Below are 27,109 nucleotides of genomic sequence, written 5' to 3' on the forward strand. Positions count from 1 at the left end.
TCTTTTTCTTGAGCATAGTATATACTTAATTCAAACTTTTCTAGTTCAGTTCTAGGTAGAAATGAAGTGCTGTCTGAGCTAAAAACATGAAACTTATTAAACTCTGCTGTGACGGTTTATTTCTGTCAGAACTTCTCCTCTTTACTGATGGAAATCTACAGACTCAGATCACTCTGTGCTGAGGTGTGACTGTATTTAATGACTGTGAACACAAATTCATATCCTCTCCACCAAAGGATTAAATGATCTGTTACAGTAATGTGTGGAGACTGTAAAGGTTTCTCTGACTCAACATCCTCATACTGCAGCTTGTGTACATGACTACTTGCACTACCTTGTGGTACACAAGCACAAGTGGCACAAGTGTAGAAGCACTTTACATCTGTTTGTACCAGTTTACTGAGCACTGAAATAACTTTTCAGTAATTCAATATCTGTATGTTGTATTTTTTGTGAGTTTATCATGCTGCTCAAAATTTATTATTACAGTTACCAGTGAAATACTGACTGCTTCCTCCATCAGCATGTTCACATTGTAAAAGCAGCTAATTTGAAGGACACTGCACTGTTATAATTCTGATTGTCTGTTACATCTGATACTGATATGACTCTTCTTCTTATGTAAACAGTTATTTTGATCAAACAATAACAGTTGTTTCAAACTTTCTGTTTTGCTTTAAAAATTGATGCTGAGGAGGAGGTGGAAGTCTTGGGAAATAGTAAAATTTTACTCCTGTAATTCTTACGTATCAGCAGATCTCCAGGTTTAATTTCCCCTAATTGTGTTCACATTCCAGTAGGAAGTCACCGCCCTCCTCTGCCCAGACTGGAGTCCAAGAACAATGTCTGTCTTTGCTCCTGATTCTAGTGACTTGCTGACAGTTTTAATAGTTATTGTTAAATCACTGGAATTTAAGGAGGGATGTAAAACTGATTTGGCTTTTTGCCACAAGCACTTCCACTGTTTGGGGACTTTTACTGAAGCACAGCACTGATTATTTTAGCAGCAAATGAGAACCTGGCATTACCCAGCAGCCCTCCAGCTGCTCAGATTCAGTCAGACTGTGTGTGGTCAGACTGGTTCTCCAGCCTGGTTCTCCAGCCTGGCAACACTTTAATTCCACCACAGTACTGACTGAGGGAATGTAACCAGAGGATGGTGATGGCTGTGTTCAAGTTTCCAGTGTTTTGTCTGGTCCTAACCTTTCTGCTGACTTTTACCAGAGGAGGTGAGTGAGGCGTTCACTGCCCGTTAATCACAGTTTGTTTATATTTGCTAAAAAAACCTTGTGTACTGTAGAGTACAATCGCTGCTTATTAGAGTGGAAATGTTTGTTTCTGCCACTGATAACCAGCGGACTTTAAAAGGAAACTGCATGCTGATAAACTGCTGAATATGGAGACCAGAGTTCCTCAGTTTTTATGTGTTTTATTGATGTTATGATATTGTTTCCTGTTTTGTTCCGTGGGTTTATGGATAATTTATCGAAAGGATTCAGTTGGAGAGACGTGTTTCCTCAAACTGACGACTTCTAATTTACATGATGGAAACCATGGAGTCAAATGGAAATAATCTGGATGACCTGTGTCGTGTGCATAGTTTCAGGCACTCACCCAAAATTCATCCCGACAGGTTTCAAATAAAGTTGTGTTGGTTTGAACAGTGTTCACAATCTAATACCTACAAAAAGAAAAAGGTAGTGAGTAGTGAAGACAGATTCTTCACCAGATCATCTGTCAGGTTAAATACTTCACATATTAAACTGTAACCAGTAGATCCAGTCAGGAGACATTCACAGTCTCACCCACACACACAGTAACCGGAGAAACACTTTCAGTTTCCAGCAGCTGATCAGTATGAATGATGAGGCAGAGGCTGTAGTTCAACCTGCAGCTGTCAAAGGTTTGGGTGTGAATTTCCTGGTGATAACACTTCTTTGTTACTCAGAGCAAAATGCAGCAGCAACAGAAGTCTCTCATGGAGGAAAAGTAATGAGTGAAAAGAGGTTGTGGTTTTGTCTCTCTTCTTAATTTGTTTGTGTTTTGTCTGTTTGCATGTATTTCCCTAAGTCACAGTGAGTAGAGCTCTGTCTGCTACTGCACAGGAAAATTAAGACTCATCTCTAAATATCAGGTAAAACTTTAAATACTGATCAGTGTCTCTTTACCTGATGTGTTGCAGACACTGAGGTGTCCTGTGTTTTCATGGAGAGCTGCATCTTACCGTGCAGCTTCCAGAGCGGAGCTGAGACAATCATCCACTGGATTCTGGTGACAGCAGGAGACCCTCATGCCCACTCCTACTACAGCAACCAAGACCAGCTCGGACTCCAGCACCAGCGCTTCAGAGGCAGAACATCACTGTTCAAGGACCAGATCTCCAGAGGAAACGCCTCACTCCAGCTGACAGGGGTGGAGGTTCAGGACCAGGACAGATACAGATGCTTCACCAGCACCATGGGAGAAAACAAGGAGTCATTGATCAACCTGAGGGTGGACGGTATGAGAGACACACAGGAGATAGTTGTGTGTTGATTCAAACAGATGCAGCAGTTTGTAATGTTGTTGAATTATACAGGTGTTTTTGTTATTTAACCCTCTCACATTAACACACAGGAACCTGCACTGTGCTGTCACAGTGACACATAAACTTCAGTTCTGTATCAACTTCATGAATATATACATTTACACATATTTGATCATAACATAATTTCCTTTAAATAATTCATGTAAAACACTGAAAAACCCACAGTTAACTGTGAACACACACAACACCACTTCAACACCACTTCTTTTCTTCTGCAGCTCCAGTCAGTAAAGTCAACATGGAGCAGGTAGGAAACAGGATCATCTGCAGCTCAGAGGGGATCTACCCTGAACCTGATCTCACCTGGTCCACCAGACCTCCATCCAACCTGAACCTCCAGAACCAAACCAGCATCCAGCAGACTGAGCAGCAGCTCTACAACATCAGTAGTTCTCTGATACTTTCAGACAGTGAAACTGATCTGAGCTACATCTGCACCATCAGCACTCGAAAAAACTGGAGGAGAGTCACTTTGTTTAAAACAAGTAAGTAGTGGAAAGTGATTTATTATCTGCTGCCTGAGCAGACAGACCAGGCTATGTTACAATGATCCAAGGTTTGCCAGGTGTGATTCTTATTAGAATCTGGAAAAAAAAAACTTTACTTTTTTCATGTTTGTGTTTTTGTGTTCTATCATTTCAGCTTTTATAAATGGGTCCAACCCAGAAACAACAATCTCCTGCCCTGACTCAATCACCTCAATAACAGGCTTCAGTCTCACCTGGAGATTCAACCACAGTCAGATCATCCTGAACCAGAGCAGAGCTGACATCAGCTACACAGTGTCAGAGGAGTGGAGGCAGCAGGTGAAGGGTGTGTCAGAGTCAGGCAGCCTCATGCTACAGGACTTATCTTCACATCATGAGGGAATATACAGCTGTGAAGTCAGTGATGCTGAGGAGACTCTGATAACCAACACCTTTCTGAGGAGAGAGAAAAGTCAAGGTGAGGCAGCATTAAGTTAGGAACTCTTAGTCTATATGAGCAACTACTGTTATTATCTGTAATATCTGTATGAGCTGCAAACATCCAAACATCAGAAAACACCATCATGATGCATTCAGGGACACTTCAACTCACTCACTCTCTTTCTGTTTCAGAGGATTCAACCAATGTTGGAGCCATTATAGGTGGAGTGGTTGGAGCCATTTTGGTCGTAGTAGCAGCAGCAGCAGCAGCAGTAGTTGTCCTGGTGCTGTGCTGTAAAAAGTAAAACTACAAATGGTATTGACAGATGTTCGTACAGACGTGCGAACAGCCCACAAACATGATGCCTCATATGCAGTCCTGAGCTGTGACTGTATTAAATGAGTATGAACATGGAGACGTTCATGTCATATGGAGATGAAAACATCAAACTCACTCAATGACACAGAAAATCTACTGAAGGAATCAGGATTTCTGTCATGGTTTATTTCACTCTGCATTAGTTCTTTATTATACTGAAGAAGAAATAACAAGGCATTGTTTTGATTTTATTTTGATGTGTTTTTGATGACAAATATTATTTTATTTTATTTTCATTGGAAGAGAACTGAAAGAACGTCGGAATAAAGAAGACCCTCTACCTGATGGAAGGATTAACTGATCCTCTGATGCGTTCAGGTGCTGTGGAGGAAACACCAAGTGACCTTCAGTTTGTTTTGGAGCCATCTGGTGGACACATTTTGCAGGGATTTTTTTTTCTTTGGAAGAGACAGACTCCAGCTCATGAAGTTCATCGTGTGGTTCCTGTCCTACCTCACAGACGTTTAACTCCGACACTGAAGGAACAGAGGCAGCTCTGGTCCGTCTGTAAAAAGTCAGATAAACAGACGTCTACTTCAGTCATTTATTTATGTGGTGCTGAAACAAACCAATGAAGGTGTAAAAACATTCACAGCTACTTTCCTGCTGCTGTTTTGGTTGTTTCTAACCACAGTGAACATTTAAACAAACACCGTTTCTCTTTTCCTTCCGCCGCCTGTTCAGACATACACTCCGTTACTCAGCTCTTGTAGTTTTTGGCAGCAGTCACAAGTTTCACAATCAACCTGCATCTCAAACACAGACACAGTTTTCATGGTGGGGTTGTCAGATCTGTTCACTGCTGAGTGGACCTGCAGAGGTGCTGGATGGAATAATGCTTCACTGTGTGTGTGTGTTTATGTGAATTTAAAACCATCAACAGTTCAGAATTATATTTGTATATTTGTTGTTTTTTGTTTTTGAGAACAAGAGAGAGACCATTGGGTATTTTAGAGGAAAAGATTTTAAAATTAAACTCTGTATTATTGTATTTTTGTGAATATATGTTACAGTTCTGTGACACCAAAGATGAAGTTCAGTGAAAATGACGTGAACCTTTTTCTTATTGTGGGATTAAAGAGTGAAAACAGCCACAGAGTCGGACTAAATACAACCATAAGGCTTCATGCTGACACAGCAGAGACATCATGAAACACTGCTTTAGGTTCTCTGTTAATCTCATGTCTGTTACATCATGTTGGATTTAATGAGGCAACACAAATACTCACTGACGTTTTATGGTATTTTTCCTCTCTGAGCTCTGACTTGTGTTTTCAGTGTCTGTCCAGCAGAGGGCACTGTAACCTTACCAGTCTTTGAGGATTGGAAAACCTCTTACAGAATATGCAAAGTAGTTTTCTCAGACTGTAAAACACACCTGTCCTATCAGTGTCAGGTGTGTGGAGGAGAGTGAGGACTGACTGACTTGTTTTAATGTTGGAGGACAGCTCTTCCATTGACTGCCAGCACCGTCCCTGGGCTGTTTGTGACTGATGGACAAAGGTTTGGAGGATAAACTGCATTTTCTAACAGAGCAGCTTCACTCACTTATTTCACACCATCTTTCTTTACACACAACTTTAGTTTATTGTCGTCTAAATCAACTGTTTGATTCCTTTTCATCAACTTTCATCTTTTAGTCTTTAGACTTTTTACATCTGGAAACCTCCTCTCTGCTCTTCCTGCTCTGTGTTTGAAGGTGAAATGATTCAATCACATTCATCAACATGAAGAAGAATTGTACTGTGAAACCAAAAAGTCTGGACTCTGCTCTGCTGTCACTTTATACATTTCCAGTGTTTTTGCTCCGTGAGAGGAGACGGATCAAATCCTCAAACCTCACAGTGAGTACTCATTATTTCGCTATTTCACAGTTTATATCTAATATATAATGTAATGTATATTAATCATTGATGTATTAATCAGTTTAATGTTGAAGCTGGTTACTTCCTGCTGTTTAATATATAAATCATCATCATATATTAGTTGATGATATTTTACTTTAATCGTCTGAATCAGCAAAGTAACTAAAGCTGTCAGATAAATGTAAAGTATAAAATATAAAGTAGCATGAAATGAAATTAAACAAAGTACAAGGACCTCAAAACAGTACATATAGTACTTAGTAAGAAAGGTACTTTCCACTGTACTGCAGTATAATATATTAATGGGGACACACTGAAGAAGGGCTATAAAAATACTGTTTGTTCAGTTCCTTCTTTATACAGGGATCTGTTCCGTTGGAAAGCAGCACCTGGCAACCCTGAAGGTAAATAACATGGTTTACATGCACTAACAGACTGAAGCAGTCAGATAAAAAACAGATGGCCTAACCATAATTTCCATATTCAAACTTCCTCTTTTTCTTTCCGGCACAGATCTGCACATGAAGTTTATGAGGAGGATGACTGTGATCAACTGTGAGCTGTGTTTGGTGGCTGTGATCTTTCTGAGGACGTTAACTTTCTCCAGAGGAGGTGAGTGAGGCGTTCACTGCAGCAGGTGATGCTGCTGCTGCCATGACCACAGAACTAATATTGACTCAGTTCCATTATAACAAGAAACTCAAAATAAAACCCATAAGAGGTTAAACATCAAGCAGGAGCTTCTAGAAAAACCAACCGGTCAGTCCAACTTTGTTGTAATAAACTGAGATGAAATTTGGTTTCTACAGTCATCAGTTATTGATCAAGCTGAGCTGATGGACTGTGGGAAAGTGTGGGAAATACTCCATGTATGACAAACAAGGGTGAGCCGTGCTTAATAAAACAGAAAGGAAAACACAATATGATCCCATCAAGTCCTGTACAAGTCCTGTAAACTGACACCTCTCCAAACTGTGTGTAATATTCTTTCAAACACTGTTACACCCAAAACACTGTGAAGCAACTAGAAGCTCACAACATCCTTTTTAAAACTACGTATAAAAACTAAAAACACCTTCCTTCACCCAAACTTTAAACCAGCAGAAGGAATGTTTAGGAGTGTTTACCATCTCAGGAGGTGGTGGAGACCAAAAACAGAGCTAAAAGAGAAGGAATCACAATACTGCTCTGTAACAGCTGTTGATGTCAGTGCCTTAATGTTGATGCAGGTTCAACAGGTTTATCTGATGTGTTGCAGACACTGAGGTGTCCTGTGTTTTCATGGAGAGCTGCATCTTACCGTGCAGCTTCCAGAGCGGAGCTGATCCAGTCATCCACTGGATTCAGGAGACAGCAGGAAACCCTTATGTCCACTCCTACTACAGCAACCAAGACCAGCTTGGACTCCAGGACCAGTACTTCAGAGGCAGAACATCACTGTTCAAGGACCAGATCTCCAGAGGAAACGCCTCACTCCAGCTGACAGGGGTGGAGGTTCAGGACGAAGATATATACAAGTGTCACACCAGCACCAACAGAGGAAGCGAGGATTCATTGATCAACCTGAGAGTGGACGGTATGAGAGACACACAGGAAATACACAAAGACATTAACTCTTTTGTCAAATTGCTGAAGTAAAAATTCATTTTTTACCTAAAATTATTTGTGAATTCATCCAGCTCCAGTCAGTAAAGTCAACATGGAGCAGGTAGGAAACAGGATCATCTGCAGCTCAGAGGGGATCTACCCTGAACCTGATCTCACCTGGTCCACCAGACCTCCATCCAACCTGAACCTCCAGAACCAAACCAGCATCCAGCAGACTGAGCAGCAGCTCTACAACATCAGTAGTTCTCTGATACTTTCAGACAGTGAAACTGATCTGAGCTACATCTGCACCATCAGCACTCACAGCAACAGCAGGAGAGTCACTTTGTTTAAAACAAGTAAGTAGTGGTAGAAAGTAACTAAGTGCTTTTTCTCAAGAACTGTATGAATGTGATGCATTTCCATCTTCTTAAATCTGAACATTTGTCTCTGCTATACTCTTTCTCTAAACAACAACATTTGGTGTTTTTGACATTTAGTTGGACATATTGTTTCAAGTTGTAACTTTTTTAAAAACAAGTTTAGATAATAATAATAATAATAATAATAATAATAACGTTTGGTGGCAGCCCTGAACATTTGCTCCATCTCAGCCAGTCAATGTATATGTAATAATGTCATGTTTCATTTCAGTTTTCACTTTTATAAATGGGTCCAACCCAGAAACAACAATCTCCTGCCCTGACTCAATCACCTCAATAACAGGCTTCAGTCTCACCTGGAGATTCAACCACAGTCAGATCATCCTGAACCAGAGCAGAGCTGACATCAGCTACACAGTGTCAGAGGAGTGGAGGCAGCAGGTGAAGGGTGTGTCAGAGTCAGGCAGCCTCATGCTACAGGACTTATCTTCACATCATGAGGGAATATACAGCTGTGAAGTCAGTGATGCTGAGGAGACTCTGATAACCAACACCTTTCTGAGGAGAGAGAAAAGTCAAGGTGAGGCAGCATTAAGTTAGGAACTCTTAGTCTATATGAGCAACTACTGTTATTATCTGTAATATCTGTATGAGCTGCAAACATCCAAACATCAGAAAACACCATCATGATGCATTCAGGGACACTTCAACTCACTCACTCTCTTTCTGTTTCAGAGGATTCAACCAATGTTGGAGCCATTATAGGTGGAGTGATGGTTGGGACCATTTTGGTCGTAGCAGCAGCAGCAGTAGTTTTCCTGGTGCTGCTGTGCTGTAAAAAGAAAACAGGTAAAATAACATGTTGACACTTTTTAATTCATTTCTTGTTGTTTGTGTTGATGATGATGTTTTTTTTTCTCTCAGGTCAAAAGGGAAACAACAGGAGAAAGTCAAACAATGATAGAAACATAATGTAAGTAAATTTTCTGTGTTAGAAATGAACTGCTGCACTGAATCAACTACAGTTTATAACCAGTTTCCTCTTGTTAGTCTTTTTATAGAGCATGTTGAAATTCATTTTCAGCAGAACTTCCTCTTTTCACTGACGGAGAATAAATTGTTTTGTCTTGATTGTTTGCTAAACTTTTTTGATGGTGATTTTCTTTCACTTTGTTCACAGAGAAATGGATCGTGGAGAGAGAGAGGACAGAAATAAATCAGTGTCTCATCGTGATGGTGAAATGCTCATCTACAGTCACACTGAGCTGACCTGAGGCACCTCATTCTACATCCCTGTTTCCAGTTTACTCAGCAACCATGGACTGAACTGTGCAGCCATTTACTTTAACATAAATGTGACTCGACAAACTGATGAAGAGACAGAAGCTGCAGGATTTGTCTCTCCTCTAAAAAAAGGAAGGAAACTCCACAAATGAATTCACTAAAATAATGTAAATGTTGCATTAGCAGCAGAGTTCATGAAGAGTTGCTGCTGCTGTTTCAGTTTAGCATCGTTTCTAACCACAGTGAACACTTAAACAAACACTAATCCTCTTTTCCTTTCGTCTGTTCAGATGTTTACTTAAAATCGAGCTCCTGTAGTTTTTGGCAGCAGTCACATGTTTCACAATCAACCTGCATCTCAAACACAGCTAGCCTGTGAGTTTACTGTGCAGTGTAGTTTACTGTCTGTGTTGTGTTGTTGTAATTTAAACTCTAGTTTTCATGTTTTTTATTTATTTATTGGCCACACTATGAATCTGTCCTCAGTTTACAGTGAAAGGCTGTTTTGTTTTGTCTCTTTTTTAATAAACTTTAAAGTTCCTGTTGTTCACTTCTCTGTGTTTTAAAGAAAAGTGCTGATTGACACAGTCTGTTGTTTCAGCTGTGGCTGCAGCTCCTTTCAACCAAACTGACAAATCAACTACTTATTGTATAACCTGATTAATGCACAGATAGACCTGCCCTGGCTGCTGGTAAATATATATATAAAAAGTAAAGTCACAACCTTAAATATCAGGTCAGGATCTGGTTTCCTGCTGCAGCAGCAGCGAGCTGTGAACACACCACACACACTCAGTGTGAGCAGTCACTTTGAGGAAGACATCAGGTATGTGTCCAAACAGAATAGAAATATGACGTTCACCTCTGTTTAATATTGATATTAATTCTAGGTCCAGTTGATTTATTCTTCAGCAGCTCATCATGTTCTAACTGTTGATACGTGTTGACGTTAAGTTGAGCTTCTGTCAGTGAGGATGTTGTTCAGAGGGGAGGTGAGGTCCTGCTGGAGACGAGGGAGGGTTAGAGACCAACTAGACAGAGGACTTCTGTGTGTGTAATTAACTCGCATGTCAGACTAATGAGTTTCACACAGAGCACGATTATTAACGTCACAGTAAGAACTTGTAGTTGTTGATTATATTTTACATGAATAGTCTGAATCAGAAAAGTAACTAAAGCTGTCAAACTGATGTGTGTACAGCAGTAACTGTACGCAGTAACTTTCCACCACAATTCAGTCATTTCACTGTGTGGGTGGTTATTATAAAGATCACTGTGTGAATTAACAGGTAATAAGACTGACACTGGTGCAGGCGAGGCTGCAGCTCCTTTCAGGAAACAGAAAAATCATAGTGTGCAGATAAACAACCTGATTAAGCTGAGCTGTAAACTCCACATGCTCATGTCTCTTAGTGCAGAGCTACACAGGAAGTCTAACAGGAGGATGACCAGGGACCAGTTCACCCTGTTGTTGGAGGTCATGACCTTTCAGTGGATGTTAACTCTCTTCGGAGAAGGTGAGTGAGGCGTTCACTGTCTGATCTTATTCAGTCAGGATAGAAATGATGTTCAAACTGGAGCTGCTGCATTCAATGTTTCATCAAGCTCTTTACCTGATGTGTTGCAGACACTGAGGTGTCCTGTGTTTTCATGGAGAGCTGCATCTTACCGTGCAGCTTCCAGAGCGGAGCTGATCCAGTCATCATCTGGACTCAGGAGACAGCAGGAAACCTTCTTGTCCATGTCTTCTACAGCAACAAAGACCAGCTTGGATTCCAGAACCAGAACTTCAGAAACAGAACATCTCTGTTCAAGGACCAGATCTCCAGAGGAAACGCCTCACTCCAGCTGACAGGGGTGGAGGTTCAGGACCAGGGCAGATACAGATGCTACACCAAAACCAACGGCAAACCCGAGCTTTATTTAATCAACCTGAGAGTGGACGGTATGAGAGACACACAGGAAATACACAAAGACATTAATTAGTGATTAGTTATCCACATGCAGCATCAACATCCTCTTTTCTTGCAGCTCCAGTCAGTAAAGTCAACATGGAGCAGGTAGGAAACAGGATCATCTGCAGCTCAGAGGGGATCTACCCTGAACCTGATCTCACCTGGTCCACCAGACCTCCATCCAACCTGAACCTCCAGAACCAAACCAGTATCCAGCAGACTGAGCAGCAGCTCTACAACATCAGTAGTTCTCTGATACTTTCAGACAGTGAAACTGATCTGATCTACATCTGCACCATCAGCACTCACAGCAACAGCAGGAGAGTCACTTTGTTTAAAACAAGTAAGTGTTTTTAAGGATACGTACAGTCACTCTGGAACTTTAAATCCAGCTGCTATGAAATGTTCAAAATGTCAACAATGTTCATATTGAATTATTCTGATAATGTGAAAAAAAAATCACTGGAAAGTGCCTTCACACTTTTTTTTCATTTTAATGTGTCGTATCATTTCAGCTTCTATCAGTGTTTCAGACTCTGAAACAACAATCTCCTGCCCTGACTCAATCACCTCAATAACAGGCTTCAGTCTCACCTGGAGATTCAACCACAGTCAGATCATCCTGAACCAGAGCAGAGCTGACATCAGCTACACAGTGTCAGAGGAGTGGAGGCAGCAGGTGAAGGGTGTGTCAGAGTCAGGCAGCCTCATGCTACAGGACTTATCTTCACATCATGAGGGAATATACAGCTGTGAAGTCAGTGATGCTGAGGAGACTCTGATAACCAACACCTTTCTGAGGAGAGAGAAAAGTCAAGGTGAGGCAGCATTAAGTTAGGAACTCTTAGTCTATATGAGCAACTACTGTTATTATCTGTAATATCTGTATGAGCTGCAAACATCCAAACATCAGAAAACACCATCATGATGCATTCAGGGACACTTCAACTGACTCACTCTCTTTCTGTTTCAGGAGCCATGATAGGCAGGATGGTTGCAGTCATTGTGTTCATAGCAGCAGCAGCAGTAGTTCTCCTGGTGCTGCACTGTAAAAAGAAAACAGGTAAAATAACATTCTGTCTAAACTTTTTAATTCATTTCTTCTTGTTTGTTTGATGATGATGTTTTTTTCTCTCAGGTCGACAGAGAAACAACAGGAGAGAGTCAAACAATGATGAAACCCAAATGCAAATAAATCCTCTGTGTTAGAAATGCAGAATGAAATCATGATTTCTCTGATGGTTTAGAGTTGTAGTTTTACTAAAGGATTGTTTTGATTTTATCTTTATTTGAGAACGACAGCTCCACCTGTTTGTGCTGTGGTTGTGTAGCTTTTTGTTTTTGTATTTAGTTTTGTTTGGTGTTGTTTCTCTTTATACTTTTTTTAGCCAAAATTTCATCAGTTTTTTTATTTTTTCATGACGTACTGTGACTTTTTTTGTTCTGTATTCAAATAAAAATCTAAATTGTGTGTGCTGACACACACTTTGAGAAGAAATGTCCAGAGTGTCCATGATGAAAACTTGACATGTGTTGTGCAGATTGATTCATCTCACCACTTGCTGATGTTCAGCTCTGTCCACTGTAGCTCTGTACATCAAACAGGACGATCTGCTCCACAAAACACACAACATCAAATCACCAACACCACCAACACCTGAGCATCATCAACCTTCACTTCCACTGATCCAAAACAAGGCAGCGCCCCCTGCTGGTCGGAGGTGTCAACAGAAGAGTCTTTTCAGCTGCTTTAAAGCTCAGTAATAAGTTTGTCTGAAGTCACACACTGGATCCTCATTGGTCGTCAGAGTCACAGTGAGTCTCTGAGTGAGGCGTTCACTGACAGTCGCCCAGTCTAACTCCCTAAGATATACAGTCATGTGAATGTGTGAATCTTTTACTACATTATTTCTGCTGTAAACGGCCATCAAGGTTTTGTAAATAAAGTTTTGTTTTGTCTCTTTTTTAATAAACTTTAAACTTCCTGTTGTTCACTTCTCTGTGTTTTAAAGAAAAGTGCTGATTGACACAGTCTGTTGTTTCAGTCGTGGCTGCAGCTCCTTTCAACCAACCAGTAGAACCAGTTCAGCAAAGTGTAAACTCCACACCCTCCTTCATTTTTCTGTTTCATATTTATTTCTTCCCACTGCAGCGTTAACACAGGAAGTCTAACAGGAGGATGACCAGGGTCCAGATCACCCTGTTGTTGGAGGTCATGACCTTTCAGTGGTTGTTAACTCTTTCCAGAGGAGGTGAGTGAGGCGTTCACTGTCTGATCTTATTCAGTCAGGATAGAAATGATGTTCAAACTGGAGCTGCTGCATTCAGTGTCTCAGTGAGCTACGTTGTATTGTAATAATCATTTCCAGCAGTGACCAGCAGAGGGCAGCATGTTGTCAGTGTTTGTTTGTCAGAGTATTTGATGTTTCAATCTGTGATTTCATTGAAGAATCAAACAGAGCATCAAACAGCTTGTTTCAGGGCTGAATGTGACGACACAGATCTTCACATTAGAGTCTCAGCAGCTAAATCTGACTTTGTTTCTGATTCAAGTTTCTCATTAACAAGCTCTTTACCTGATGTGTTGCAGACACTGAGGTGTCCTGTGTTTTCATGGAGAGCTGCATCTTACCGTGCAGCTTCCAGAGCGGAGCTGATATAAAAATCCAGTGGACTCAGGTGACAGCAGGCGACCTTTATGTCCACGTCTTCTACAGCAACCAAGACCAGCTCAGACACCAGAACCAGAGCTTCATAAACAGAACATCACTGTTCAAGGACCAGATCTCCAGAGGAAACGCCTCACTCCAGCTGACAGGGGTGGAGGTTCAGGACCAGGGCAGGTACAGATGCTTCACCAGCACCATGGGAGGAAAGGAGGAGTCATTCATCAACCTGAGAGTGGACGGTATGAGAGAGTTTTATATGAAGTGCATTTATAAATGTACTGTAGAAGATATGTTGTCAAATTCATAACAAAGTCAGCAGCATGAGGCATTCAGGGACACTTCAACTAACTGACTCTTTCTCTGTTTCAGGGAACTCAACCCAAGTCAGAGGCATTACAGGTGTGGTGGTTGTGGTCATTCTGGCCGTATCAGCAGGCCTGGTGGGCTACTGCTGTGCAAAACTCTTCATGAGAAAAGGATGTATGGATGCTCATAGAGACGGGCGACAACCTGCAAACATAAAGCCTCTGACCATGGACGTCAGCAGCTCAGAGGAGTAAAAAGTTAAAGGTTTGAAGAAGAACAACATCTCATTTTTTAGTTTTCTGTTGTTGTTGTTTTTTTCTATTTGTACTTTTTAATAATCAGCCACTAAATGAATCTTTATGGACGTTTAATTTGGTACGTTCACCTCGTGTTGATGTTATTTTGTACTGAACTGCAGTGCATTGTGGATTGTATTCATATTTACATTCTGTTGTTGTGTTAAATGTTAAATAAACTATGTAAAGATCACCTCACCTGTCTCTACTGATGATTAGCCATGTAGGTAGATTTAGTTTTATCCACATTAGTTATCAATCCATCTAACCTCAGAGGTATAATTACACTGTAGGTGTGGATTCACAGCATGAACACGTCTGGTGGTGCTTTATAGATGAAAAAAATGCAACAGTTCTTGACTCAAAATAAATCCTCACCTCCTCTACAAAGACTGGACAATAGATGGAGTCAGAGAACATCGACCATCTTTGCTCTGTGCTGCCTCAGTTTAACCTCTGCTGCATCTGAATCCACAGATCTGACTGAAACAAAGAAACTGAGCGTCAGTCAGCGTCTGGTTTTCTTTTTATTATCTATTTTTGTTTCTTTCTCCTCTGATCCAGAGTTTCTCTGGTTTTAAATACACACACAGACAGTCTATAGCTCCTCTGTAGGTTACAGATCTGTACACTCTGTCAGTGCAGAAGAAGTCAGAGACAGTAAACACATCATGTTGCTGATTCTAGTGTCTTGGTGACAGTTTTGAAAATTACTGTGTTGTACTTGAAGCAGTCTTGATTTTTCTGTGGACTTCCTGCTGAAGCACTTGGACACTATTATACAGCACTGATTATTTTGGCAACAAGTGAGAATGTGATGCTACCCTCAGCTGCTCAGATTCAGTCAGACTGTATGTGGTCAGACTGGTTTGCCAACTTGGCATGAACGTCACTCTGCTGTGGATTTACATTATTATCAGAACACAGCAGCTCTGACAGAGGAAGTCTAACAGGAGGATGGCTGTGGTCAAGGTTACAGTGTTTTTTCTGATCCTGAACTTTCTGCTGACTTTTACCAGAGGAGGTGAGTGAGGCGTTCACAGCTGTCTGATCTTATTCACATCTAAACATAAAACACATAAATCACCTCTTAAACATTGTACTGTATTGTAGGATATGACTGCTGCTAACAAGGTTTGTTTATATCACTAATAACCAGTTTGACTTTATTCATGCTCTCGAGGAAAATGCTAAATATGGAGACAAAAACTCCTCTGTTTGTATGTGTTTTATTGAGGTCTTTTGGAAACTTATGTATGCAGATGATGCAGTGTTCTAACGTAGAAGAGGTGTTCAGCTCTTGCTACATGTACATACAATCTGGATGACCTGTGTCGTGTGCATCATTTCACACACTCCCAAAATTTTAGACAGTTTTATATCTGTGGAAACTCCACTACAGTTTAAAATAAAGTTGTGTTGGTTTGAATAATGTTTGGCTGCACAGCCTGAGGTTGTACAGACCGGTAGATCAACTGGCTAGATATAGTTTCTCAAACAAAGGTGTCTTATAAGAGAAGTCCATTGTCAAAACAGACATTTTTCATCAGATAGCTGTCAGATACTTTCTGTAAGTGGAAACCTTCAGAACCAGTCAGGAGACCTTTTGAACACTTTCATTTTAGACCCCTCACCCCTCACTAGACTACTGACAGTGATTTTTCAAACTAACTTTCTGTTTCTGTTGTCTTATCCTACAACATGAAAGAAAGAACAGCTTTATCACACCAGTCAGCCATGACAGGGTTTGGCTTTGTCTTTGGTAGAGACCTTTTTTCTATCAGAAGACCAAAATAATATATATACCTGTTCTCTATCTCTACTTATTTATATGTACACAAACACACACAGAGAAGCTTGAGTATCTACTTGTTTTGCTTTCTTTTTTCTCTTGCTTGCGCCGGATTAAAAATGTCGTTTAGATGACATCTCTTCTGCTGCAGTAGAGGCACTGGCTACAGTTACATCTGTATTTAGATCCATGGGAAAGACGTCAGTACATTAGTGTGATATGTAAGGAAAAACAGAGGAGCAACTTTTCCTCAGGTGACTGAGAATGTCAGTGTAGGACATGATCAGACTGTGACAGCAAGAACAGTTTGTCAACAATTACCTAGAGATATAGATATTATAGTAGGGTTGCTGTGTTTTAAATTCCAATAGTTTTTACTATCTACACTATCATTACCATTAACACTAGAATAATATAAAAATAAATAATGAAATAGTGATTAAGATGACAAGAACAGAATATTTAATTTTATTATTACTACTGGTGCTTAGTTTTTTAACTATGCTTTAAGTAGTGTTACCATTAAGTTAATAATGTTCATTGTTGTTTCACGGGTGGTCCTGATATTTCTGAATCTTTATTTCTGTAAAGCCAGTCTGCAAAGTAAGAGAGAGCAGATCTGCTGAGCAGCTGAGAGCTTTACAAAACATTTTATTCTTGTGAAACACTGGAGCCTTTTACTTGAGGCCTCTAAAAGCTATTCAAATGACACAGCTACTGTGAACCTATTAAAGGCCAAAGGTCAAAAAGAGTTGAGAAAAGAGTTTTCCATTGTTGCTAAAATGAATTTTTTCAGGTCTGATTTTACTTACTGTGGTTACTTTGATTATGGTAGTTTTCACTGATGTTGTTGCAGTACTGCATTGTTTTGGTGGTGTGTTCTATTGTTAATATAGACACTAACATGAGATACAGTTTGTTTTCTGATGTAAGTCTCTAAATATTAAGTAAAACTCTGTTGTGTTAGTGTGGATAAAAACAACTGTCTAAAGCATTAACAATCAGGTCTTAACTGAACTGAACTGAACTGAACATTGATCAGTGTCTCTTTACCTGATGTGTTGCAGACACTGAGGTGTCCTGTGTTTTCATGGAGAGCTGCATCTTACTGTGCAGCTTCCAGAGCGGAGCTGATCCAGTCATCCACTGGATTCAGTTGACAGAACGATTCCTTCTTGTCCACCACTACCACAACAAAGACCAGCTCAGACTCCAGAACCAGCGCTTCAAAAACAGAACATCACTGTTCAAGGACCAGATCTCCAGAGGAAACGCCTCACTCCAGCTGACAGGGGTGGAGGTTCAGGACCAGGGAGGATACAGATGCTTCACCAGCACCAACAGCAGGAAGGAGGAGTCATTCATCAACCTGAGAGTGGACGGTATGAGAGACACACAGGAAATACACAAAGACATTAACTGTAATTAACAACATCCTCTATTTTCTTGCAGCTCCAGTCAGTAAAGTCAACATGGAGCAGGTAGGAAACAGGATCATCTGCAGCTCAGAGGGGATCTACCCTGAACCTGATCTCACCTGGTCCACCAGACCTCCATCCAACCTGAACCTCCAGAACCAAACCAGCATCCAGCAGACTGAGCAGCAGCTCTACAACATCAGTAGTTCTCTGATACTTTCAGACAGTGAAACTGATCTGATCTACATCTGCACCATCAGCACTCGCAGCAACAGCAGGAGAGTCACTTTGTTTATACCAAGTAAGTGTTTTTTTTTTTTTTTTTGTTTATTAAATGAATGTGGTGGCTCAGGCAAGTAAAGGGAATATACAGCTGGGACACTTCAACTAACTGACTCTTTCTCTGTTTCAGGGAACTCAACCCAAGTCAGAGGCATTACAGGTGTGGTGGTTGTGGTCATTCTGGCCGTATCAGCAGGCCTGGTGGGCTACTGCTGTGCAAAACTCTTCATGAGAAAAGGATGTATGGATGCTCATAGAGACGGGTGACAACCTGCAAACATAAAGCCTCTGACCATGGACGTCAGCAGCTCAGAGGAGTAAAAAGTTAAAGGTTTGAAGAAGAACAACATCTCGTCAGAAAGGTGAAATCCTGATGCAAACCACAGACATTCATGTCATATAAAGAAGAAGAGTTGAAGATGAACAAACCTCTCCACTAGAATCTGAAGGATTAACTGATCCTCTGATGTTGTTCCTGTTCTACATCATGTTCTGATGCTCCACTCAGACTCAGAAAGGTTTCAGTGTGTTGTAACTGTGACGACATCCTGCAGTGATTTCACAGAGTTCACTTCTGCACAGAGAGAACTTCAACCACTGGAGTAAAACAGTAACACAGACAGCATTAACAGAGCAGCTTCAACACAAACAGCACATTCACTGAACCAGAAATAATCAAATGAAGGAACAGAATCTACCCGGTGACATGAAGGGAAGTGATACATATTTTTTTATTTGTATTGTTTTAATTTATGGCAAATTTAATTTGATTAAAAAAATATGTATTGAACCTTGTGTTGATGTCTTTTTGTATTGAACTATAGGGCATTTAAGATTTTATTCACAAATAAATAAACTATGTAAAGACATTGGGTTTCATCCACATTAGTTATCAATCCATCTAACCTCAGAGGTATAATTACACTGTAGGTGTGGATTCACAGTGTGAACACGTCTGGTGGTGCTTTATAGATGAAAAAATGTAACAGAGGAAACTTGAACCATCCAGAGGAGGTGACAGACAGAGAGGCATTTAGTTCGTGATTCAAAATAAATCCTGACTTCCTCTACAAAGACTGACTGTATGTGGTCAGACTGGTTTGCCAACTTTGCATGAACGTCACTCTGCTGTGGATTTACATTATTATCAGAACACAGCAGCTCTGACAGAGGAAGTCTAACAGGAGGATGGCTGTGGTCAAGGTTACAGTGTTTTTTCTGATCCTGAACTTTCTGCTGACTTTTACCAGAGGAGGTGAGTGAGGCGTTCACAGCCGTCTGATCTTATTCACATCTAAACATAAAACACATAAATCACCTCTTAAACATTGTACTGTATTGTAGGATATGACTGCTGCTAACAAGGTTTGTTTATATCACTAATAACCAGTTTGACTTTATTCATGCTCTCAAGGAAAATGCTAAATATGGAGACAAAAACTAACTAACTTTCTGTTTCTGTTGTCTTATCCTACAACATGAAAGAAAGAACAGCTTTATGACAACCAGTCAGCCATGACAGGGTTTGGCTTTGTCTTTGGTAGAGACCTTTTTTCTATCAGAAGACCAAAATAATATATATACCTGTTCTCTATCTCTACTTATTTATATGCACACAAACACACACACACACACACACACACAGAGAGAAGCTTGAGTATCTACTTGTTTTGCTTTCTTTTTTCTCTTGCTTGCGCCGGATTCAAAATCTTTAGATGACATCTCTTCTGCTGCAGTAGAGGCACTGGCCACTGTGGCTGGCTGCACCAACCATGGGTCTCCATTACCTTTGAACATAAAGCATAGTCAGGCAGGACTGTCACATGGGTTTGCACCAAAAGAAGAGCGCAGGCCTAAATGCTAGACCCCCACAGTCAGGGTTGAGTGATCACCTTCACCCTATAAAGTCCTTTCAATGCATTTAAACTCATTTTCATTGTAGACAGTTCTGGTATTTCTACATCTATATTTCTGCAAACCTGGTAATTCGAAGGACGAGGCCAATAAACTTCAAAGATCTGCTGATCAGCTGAGAGCTTTACTCAAACCTTGAGGCCTCTAAGAGCTATTAAAATGAAACAAGCTCAGACATATGCTATCTGATGAGCCACTGTGAAGTTTAAATTGATTAGTTATTAAAGGTCAAAGGTCAAAAAGTGGAGGATTCAGTATTTTGCTGAGGGAGTTTGCACTACAGCATTGTTTTGGTGGTCTATGGATATTAAATACTTCTTGTGTTTATTTATTGTTATCTATTGTTAATAAAGGGACAAACATTACACAGCAGCTAAATCTGACTTTGTTTCTGATTCAAGTTTCTCATTAACAAGCTCTTTACCTGATGTGTTGCAGACACTGAGGTGTCCTGTGTTTTCATGGAGAGCTGCATCTTACTGTGCAGCTTCCAGAGCGGAGCTGATCCAGTCATCCACTGGATTAAGGAGACAGAAGGAAACCTTTATGTCCACTCCTTCTACAGGAACCAAGACCAGCTCGGACTCCAGGACCAGTACTTCAGAAACAGAACATCACTGTTCAAGGACCAGATCTCCAGAGGAAACGCCTCACTCCAGCTGACAGGGGTGGAGGTTCAGGACCAGGACAGATACAGATGCTACACCAACACCATCAGAGGAGAGGAGTCATCATTTATCAACCTGAAAGTGGACGGTATGAGAGACACAAAGAATACAAAAACCTATTTATTTGTGTTTTTGTTTCTATAATGTACAGTAGTAACATGGTGTCAAATTCATAACAAAGTTCCTCTTTTCTTGCAGCTCCAGTCAGTAAAGTCAAGATATTGCGAGTAGAGAACAGGATCATCTGCAGCTCAGAGGGGATCTACCCTGAACCTGATCTCACCTGGTCCACCAGACCTCCATCCAACCTGACCCTCCAGAACCAAACCAGCATCCAGCAGACTGAGCAGCAGCTCTACAACATCAGTAGTTCTCTGATACTTTCAGACAGTGAAACTGATCTGATCTACATCTGCACCATCAGCACTCGCAGCAACAGCAGGAGAGCAGCTTTGTTTAAACCAAGTGAGTGTGAGAAATTTTCATCATGTCAAGGCTCCATCCTCTAAATAATGATTCTAATAACACAAACACAAACAATGAGTGAGTCACATCATGAGGGAATATACAGCTGTGAAGTCATTGATGCTGAGGAGACTCTGATAACCAACACCTTTCTGAGGAGAGAGAAAAGTCAAGGTGAGGCAGCATTAAGTTAGGAACTCTTAGTCTATATGAGCAACTACTGTTATTATCTGTAATATCTGTATGAGCTGCAAACATCCAAACATCAGAAAACACCATCATGATGCATTCAGGGACACTTCAACTCACTCACTCTCTTTCTGTTTCAGGGAATTTAACCAAAGTTAGAGACGTTACATGGGAGGTGTATGCAGCCTTTTTGCTCATAGCAGCAGCAGCAGCAGCAGCAGGGCCAGCTGTAGTTGTGCTGTACCATAAAAAGAAAACAGGTAAAATAACATTCTGTCTTCACTTTTTAATTCATTTCTTATTGTTTGTATTGATAATGATGTTTTTTCTCTCAGGTTGACAAGAAAACAACGTGAGAAAGTGAAACAATGATGAAACCAAATGTAAGTAAATTTTCTGTGTTAGAAATGAACTTGTTAAAGGAGAATATTGTTGTCATGAAGTTAAAAGTTCAGATCTAGTTAGAAATGAAGAGGTGTCTGAGCTAAAAAGATGATCTCAGTCACAATACATGAGATGAAAACATCAGACTCACTCAGTGAGTTCTGCTCTGTGTTTCTCTCTTATATGGATTGTTTTACCTTGATGCAGAATCTTATTTCAACTTGTTTGCAGGGAAATGGAGATTGTTTCATTTGAAGACTCTGGTCACACCCTGCAGTCCTGAGGTGTGACCTAAAATTACCTTTCAACTATCTATTATACAGCCATCCATCTTTACGTATACTGTGTATACCATCAATATGGCATCACTACTATCATTATTATTATATTCATATTATTATTATCAGGTGTAATATGTAAAGCTTGTTTTGTATTATACTGCATTGTACTTTTATTGCAATATTATTATCATTATTATCTGGTAATTAATATGACTATTATCTTACTAATACTATAATACACACAACTTGTGATTTATTTATTTATTTATTGTATTGTAAATAAAGTGTTTAAATTGAAGTGAATTATATTAAATATTCATATATGTTAAATGACTGTGAACAAAACTTTTATATCTTTTAAAACTTTTATATAATGTAAATGTATTAACTAAAGAACATTGTTTGTTGGATTAATGAAGGAAACTGAAAATTATAAAGCCTCTGTCTCATTCTCTTTAAACTGCAGAACTGTCATCAACAAGCCTGTTTCATCTGTTCTCTTGTTTAAAGTGTTGGAATAAATTGATTCTGTGCTGCTGTTTTCCAGCATCACCACTAGATGGTGCTGTTGCTTCGTTACCGACTGAAGTTCATTAATAAAATGTGTGACTTTCAGACACGAATATGAATATTGATCCATCTGTTCAGACAGTTGATTAGATCAGGTGGTTAAGCATCCGTATGATCAGCCTCCATCAATGACACTCATTCTCCCAGGTGATCATGTTTATGTTGGGCTCCTTTGTTACTTTCATTACTTTCACTTTCACTCTCTCTCAGTTGCTCTCGGCGCCCTCTGGTGGCCACAGAGGCAGTTACACTACAGTTGGAAGAATTACCTCCAGTACAGCTCCACTTTCATCTTGTTGACATGTTACATCCTCTGTTTTTTTACATTTACTCTCATTAGATCAGATTTAATAACATGGACATATAAGATTATCTTTCAGTTCTGTATTTGATCTACTCCTCCCTCTGTTCTCCTCTTTTCTTCACTTCATGCCTCCATTTGCCACAAGTTCCTACATTTCATTTCCCAACAACAACCACATTACAGTTGAGTGTTAGTCTGACGGTGGGTGAGGAGACTGTCCACCACCACCCTAACACCGTCTCATCCCTCCATAGTTTGGACTGTGTCGGCTCAATGACATGTAAGTTTGCTTTGTTTAATATCTGAAGTCTGTATTCTAGCCTTGATACCTTTATGATTTTGTTACTTTTTAATACGTTTGGATTTTCAGTGTTTGGTTCAGATGTTGTTTCATTAGTAGAATATTTGTTCATTTCTACAGTATTCCAAATGAGTGAACTCTCTCTTGTAGACTTGTGAGCAGTCGTGTGATTCAGTAAACTCTGCTGGGACAGTGATATCTAACACAGAACAGATGACAAACAGAGGACGACCATGGTCAGCTGTGTCCTGTGGTCTCTGCTTCTGTCTGTTATGTTGCTGACTCTTACAAGAGGAGGTGAGTGACACTTGAAGTATTTTTTAGAGGCTGAGGATCCATTGAGTTGATTTAACTTATCTTTCTCTCTTTTATTAAGACCAACTAAATCTCAGACTTCACCAAAGATGGAAGACGTGTTGGTGACAACAAACAAAAAGAGAATCAGAAATGAAACTGTGTCTTTGATCAGGAGCAAAACATGTGACAATGACAGAAAAAAGTTGATGTGTCATGTGTTGTTGAAAGCAGTGGTTTTAAGTCAAGTGTCATGTTCGTTAAACACTGAGCTGAGTTAAAGTCAGACGACCACATCTGCATGCTGAAAGCAAAGGTGTACAGTATATCTCTGTTCTTACAGGCTTCTGAATAATGAGATGAATTCACATCATTCAGTATCCAGGTTTCTGATCAAACTGTTTTAAAAAGGTGTTGATTCATCTTCATAGAAATTTTACTTTGTTCTCAACTGAAGCTCTTTACCTGATGTGTTGCAGACACTGAGGTGTCCTGTGTTTTCATGGAGAGCTGCATCTTACCGTGCAGCTTCCAGAGCGGAGCTGATCCAATCATCCACTGGATTCAGGTGACAGCAGGAAACCTTTATGTCCACTCCTTTTACAACAACCAAGACCAGCTCAGACTCCAGAACCAGCACTTCAGAAACAGAACATCACTGTTCAAGGACCAGATCTCCAGAGGAAACGCCTCACTCCAGCTGACAGGGGTGGAGGTTCAGGACCAGGGAGGATACAGATGCTACACCAGCACCATGAGAGGAAAAGAAGAGTCATTCATCAACCTGAGAGTGGACGGTATGAGAGACACACAGGAGATACACAAAGACATTTGTTTCTTTGTTATGTGCAGTTCATTTATAACAGTACAGTAGTAACATGGTGTCAAACTCAAGTTCCTCTTTTCTTGCAGCTCCAGTCAGTAAAGTCAACATGGAGCAGGTAGGAAACAGGATCATCTGCAGCTCAGAGGGGATCTACCCTGAACCTGATCTCACCTGGTCCACCAGTCCTCCATCCAACCTGAACCTCCAGAACCAAACCAGCATCCAGCAGACTGAGCAGCAGCTCTACAACATCAGTAGTTCTCTGATACTTTCAGACAGTGAAACTGATCTGATCTACATCTGCACCATCAGCACTCACAGCAACAGCAGGAGAGCAGCTTTGTGTAAAACAAGTAAGTTTTTTTTTTTTTTTTAAAAAAGACTCTGGAACTTTATTAATGTGGTGGATCAGGCTCCATCCTCTAAATAATGATTCTAATAACACAATCAAAAACAATGACTGAGTCACATCATGAGGGAATATAGAGAGTTGTAAGAGTTGAAACGTTGAAATGAACACAGAGACAAACATCACACAGCAGCTAAATCTGACTTTGTTTCTGATTCAAGTTTCTCATTAACAAGCTCTTTACCTGATGTGTTGCAGACACTGAGGTGTCCTGTGTTTTCATGGAGAGCTGCATCTTACCGTGCAGCTTCCAGAATGACACTGATCCAGTCATCCACTGGATTAAGGAGACAGGACATATTCCTGTCCACTCCTTCTACAGCAACCAAGACCAGCTCACAGACCAGGACCATCAGTACATAAACAGAACATCTCTGTTCAAGGACCAGATCTCCAGAGGAAACGCCTCACTCCAGCTGACAGGGGTGGAGGTTCAGGACCAGGGAGGATACATTTGCTGCATCAGCACCATGAGAGGAGAGGAGGCATCATGCATCAACCTGAGAGTGGACGGTATGAGAGACACACAGGAAATACATGACAGAAATTGTTTGTGTTTGTTATGTGCAGTTCATACATAACTGTACAGTGTAAACATGGTGTCAAGTTCGAAGTTCCTCTATTTTTCTTGCAGCTCCAGTCAGTAAAGTCAACATGGAGCAGGTAGGAAACAGGATCATCTGCAGCTCAGAGGGGATCTACCCTGAACCTGATCTCACCTGGTCCACCAGACCTCCATCCAACCTGACCCTCCAGAACCAAACCAGCATCCAGCAGACTGAGCAGCAGCTCTACAACATCAGTAGTTCTCTGATACTTTCAGACAGTGAAACTGATCTGATCTACATCTGCACCATCAGCACTCGCAGCAACAGCAGAAACACCACTTGGAGAAAACCACGTGAGGATTATACCTAACCTGTTACCTAAACCAATAAATCAAGTTGTTATAACTTTGTTAAATATTGAAATATAATAATAAGTTAATAATAAGTTAAGTATTAAGCTAAAATTATAAATAATACAAGTTAAGGTGGTGGTGTTTCCATCTTATCCACAGGGGCCAGACTGTATGAGCTGCAAACATCCAAACATCAGAAAACACCATCATGGTGCATTCAGGGACACTTCAACTCACTCACTCTCTTTCTGTTTCAGAGGATTCAACAAGTGTTGGAGCCATTATGGGTGTGCTGATTGCAGCCATTTTGGTCATACCTGTAAAAGTCCTGGCATGCAATATTACAAAAAGGTAAAATAACATTCCTCTTATTTCTTCATTCATTTCTTGTTGTCTTTATTGATGATGATGCTTCTTGGACTCAGGAAATCTCTCAGGTCGACAGAGAAACGTTAGAAATGCACTGCTGCACTGCATCATACACAAAGTTGACATGTTAATGGAAGAATATTATTTGGTTTAACTTACAACCAGTTTTTGACTCAATCAGCTCATTTGGATTCCACACAAATAAATGAGTGAATCTTTCCTCCTCAGTTAAAGTGTGTTTAGAAATGAAGAGGTGTCTGAGCTAAAAAGATGATCTCAGTCACAGTGTGAGTGTCAGACGACTGGAAGCAGAGTTTAACACAGTACATGTTTATATCTATTTATATGTTTCTGATGCTGAATTTTCTTCAGGTTTGTTTGCAGGAGAAAGGAACTTGGAGAACGTACAAATGAAGCAACATCTCACCAGAATGGAATATTCTAATGATCATGAGACTGATGGAAATGCAGACTGTGGTCTCACTGAGACGTCCTGTGGTGTGACTGTATTAAATGACTGTGAACATGGAGACTCTCAGGCCAAATGGACAAAGTGTAAAGAAGAAGATGATAAATGCACCTGTTGAATGGAACAGAAAAAATAAAATGATCGTTGGACGTATTCTAGTATTCAGAATAAAGAACAGAAAACACAGAAAAGCTACAATGAACCAGTGTTAAGCTGAAGCTGAGAACTGAGCAGACCGATGAACATCTGAACTCTCTGACTCTTTAACTCACTCCTGCTTCATGCAGCTTCATCATGAGTCTCTCAGATTGATATTTGTATTTATACTGAATGTTTTGTTCTTGTCACATACTTTGAGAAGAAATGTCCAGAGTGTCCATGATGAAAACTTGACATGTGTTGTGCAGATTGATTCATCTCACCACTTGCTGATGTTCAGCTCTGTCCACTGTAGCTCTGTACATCAAACAGGACAATCTGCTCCACAAAACACACAACATCAAATCACCAACACCTGAGCATCATCAACCTTCACTTTCACTGATCCAAAACAAGGCAGCGCCCCCTGCTGGTCGGAGGTATCAACAGAAATAACACAAACAGACAGAGAAGTTCATTTAGTTCCAGTCTTTTCAGCTGCTTTAAAGCTCAGTAATAAGTTTGTCTGAAGTCACACACTGGATCCTCATTGGTCGTCAGAGTCACAGTGAGTCTCTGAGTGAGGCGTTATCCACATTAGTTATCAAATGTCACAGGTATAATCACACTGTAGGTGTGGATTCACAGCATGAACACGTCCGATGGTGCTTTATAGACGGACTCTGTACGACTCCACACCACAATAAAAGAAGAATTGGTGGACTCTGGACTCTGGACTCTGTGGACTTGGTACAGAAACAACCCGCACAAACATTTCCTTGTTACCCAGACCTCCTCAGCTGTGTTTCTCAGAATGGTTGAATTGGTTTTCAGCTTGGTATGAACATCACTCTGCTGTGGATTTACATTATTATCAGAACACAGCAGCTCTGACAGAGGAAGTCTAACAGGAGGA

The 27,109-nt window shown here is 40.4% G+C and overlaps 1 protein-coding gene and 1 long non-coding RNA gene across 14 annotated transcripts in view; both read left to right on the plus strand.

Moving 5' to 3' along the window:
* Positions 1 to 27,109, plus strand: part of LOC108900242 (hemicentin-1) — a 61,005-nt gene that overhangs the window by 8,972 nt on the left and 24,924 nt on the right. For 6 of the 13 annotated variants that reach the window (XM_051068405.1, XM_018701217.2, XM_051068406.1 and 3 more), the window contains exons 5-14: positions 2,183 to 2,500; positions 2,806 to 3,072; positions 3,230 to 3,532; positions 6,998 to 7,315; positions 7,419 to 7,685; positions 7,981 to 8,289; positions 23,561 to 23,878; positions 23,994 to 24,260; positions 24,515 to 24,829; positions 24,951 to 25,217. In XM_051068405.1, the coding sequence (XP_050924362.1) occupies positions 2,183 to 2,500; positions 2,806 to 3,072; positions 3,230 to 3,532; positions 6,998 to 7,315; positions 7,419 to 7,685; positions 7,981 to 8,289; positions 23,561 to 23,878; positions 23,994 to 24,260; positions 24,515 to 24,829; positions 24,951 to 25,217 (2,949 nt within the window). Of the gene's footprint in view, positions 1 to 2,182; positions 2,501 to 2,805; positions 3,073 to 3,229; positions 3,533 to 6,997; positions 7,316 to 7,418; positions 7,686 to 7,980; positions 8,290 to 11,463; positions 11,767 to 13,538; positions 13,857 to 13,986; positions 14,376 to 17,463; positions 17,731 to 17,841; positions 18,476 to 20,063; positions 20,382 to 20,491; positions 20,759 to 21,087; positions 21,208 to 21,282; positions 21,331 to 21,562; positions 22,037 to 23,560; positions 23,879 to 23,993; positions 24,261 to 24,514; positions 24,830 to 24,950; positions 25,218 to 25,474; positions 25,569 to 25,958; positions 26,280 to 27,109 lie in introns of those variants that run through there. The other 7 variants (XM_051068410.1, XM_051068414.1, XM_051068413.1 and 4 more) reach the window with 7 other exon arrangements.
* Positions 9,760 to 10,705, plus strand: LOC127140500 (uncharacterized). The gene is made up of 3 exons (XR_007810989.1): positions 9,760 to 9,819; positions 10,412 to 10,510; positions 10,621 to 10,705. It is a non-coding gene; the product is annotated as an uncharacterized LOC127140500 (long non-coding RNA).

The sequence above is a fragment of the Lates calcarifer genome, unplaced genomic scaffold (assembly GCF_001640805.2).
Source record: "Lates calcarifer isolate ASB-BC8 unplaced genomic scaffold, TLL_Latcal_v3 _unitig_4524_quiver_846, whole genome shotgun sequence".
Lineage (NCBI taxonomy): Eukaryota > Metazoa > Chordata > Actinopteri > Centropomidae > Lates > Lates calcarifer.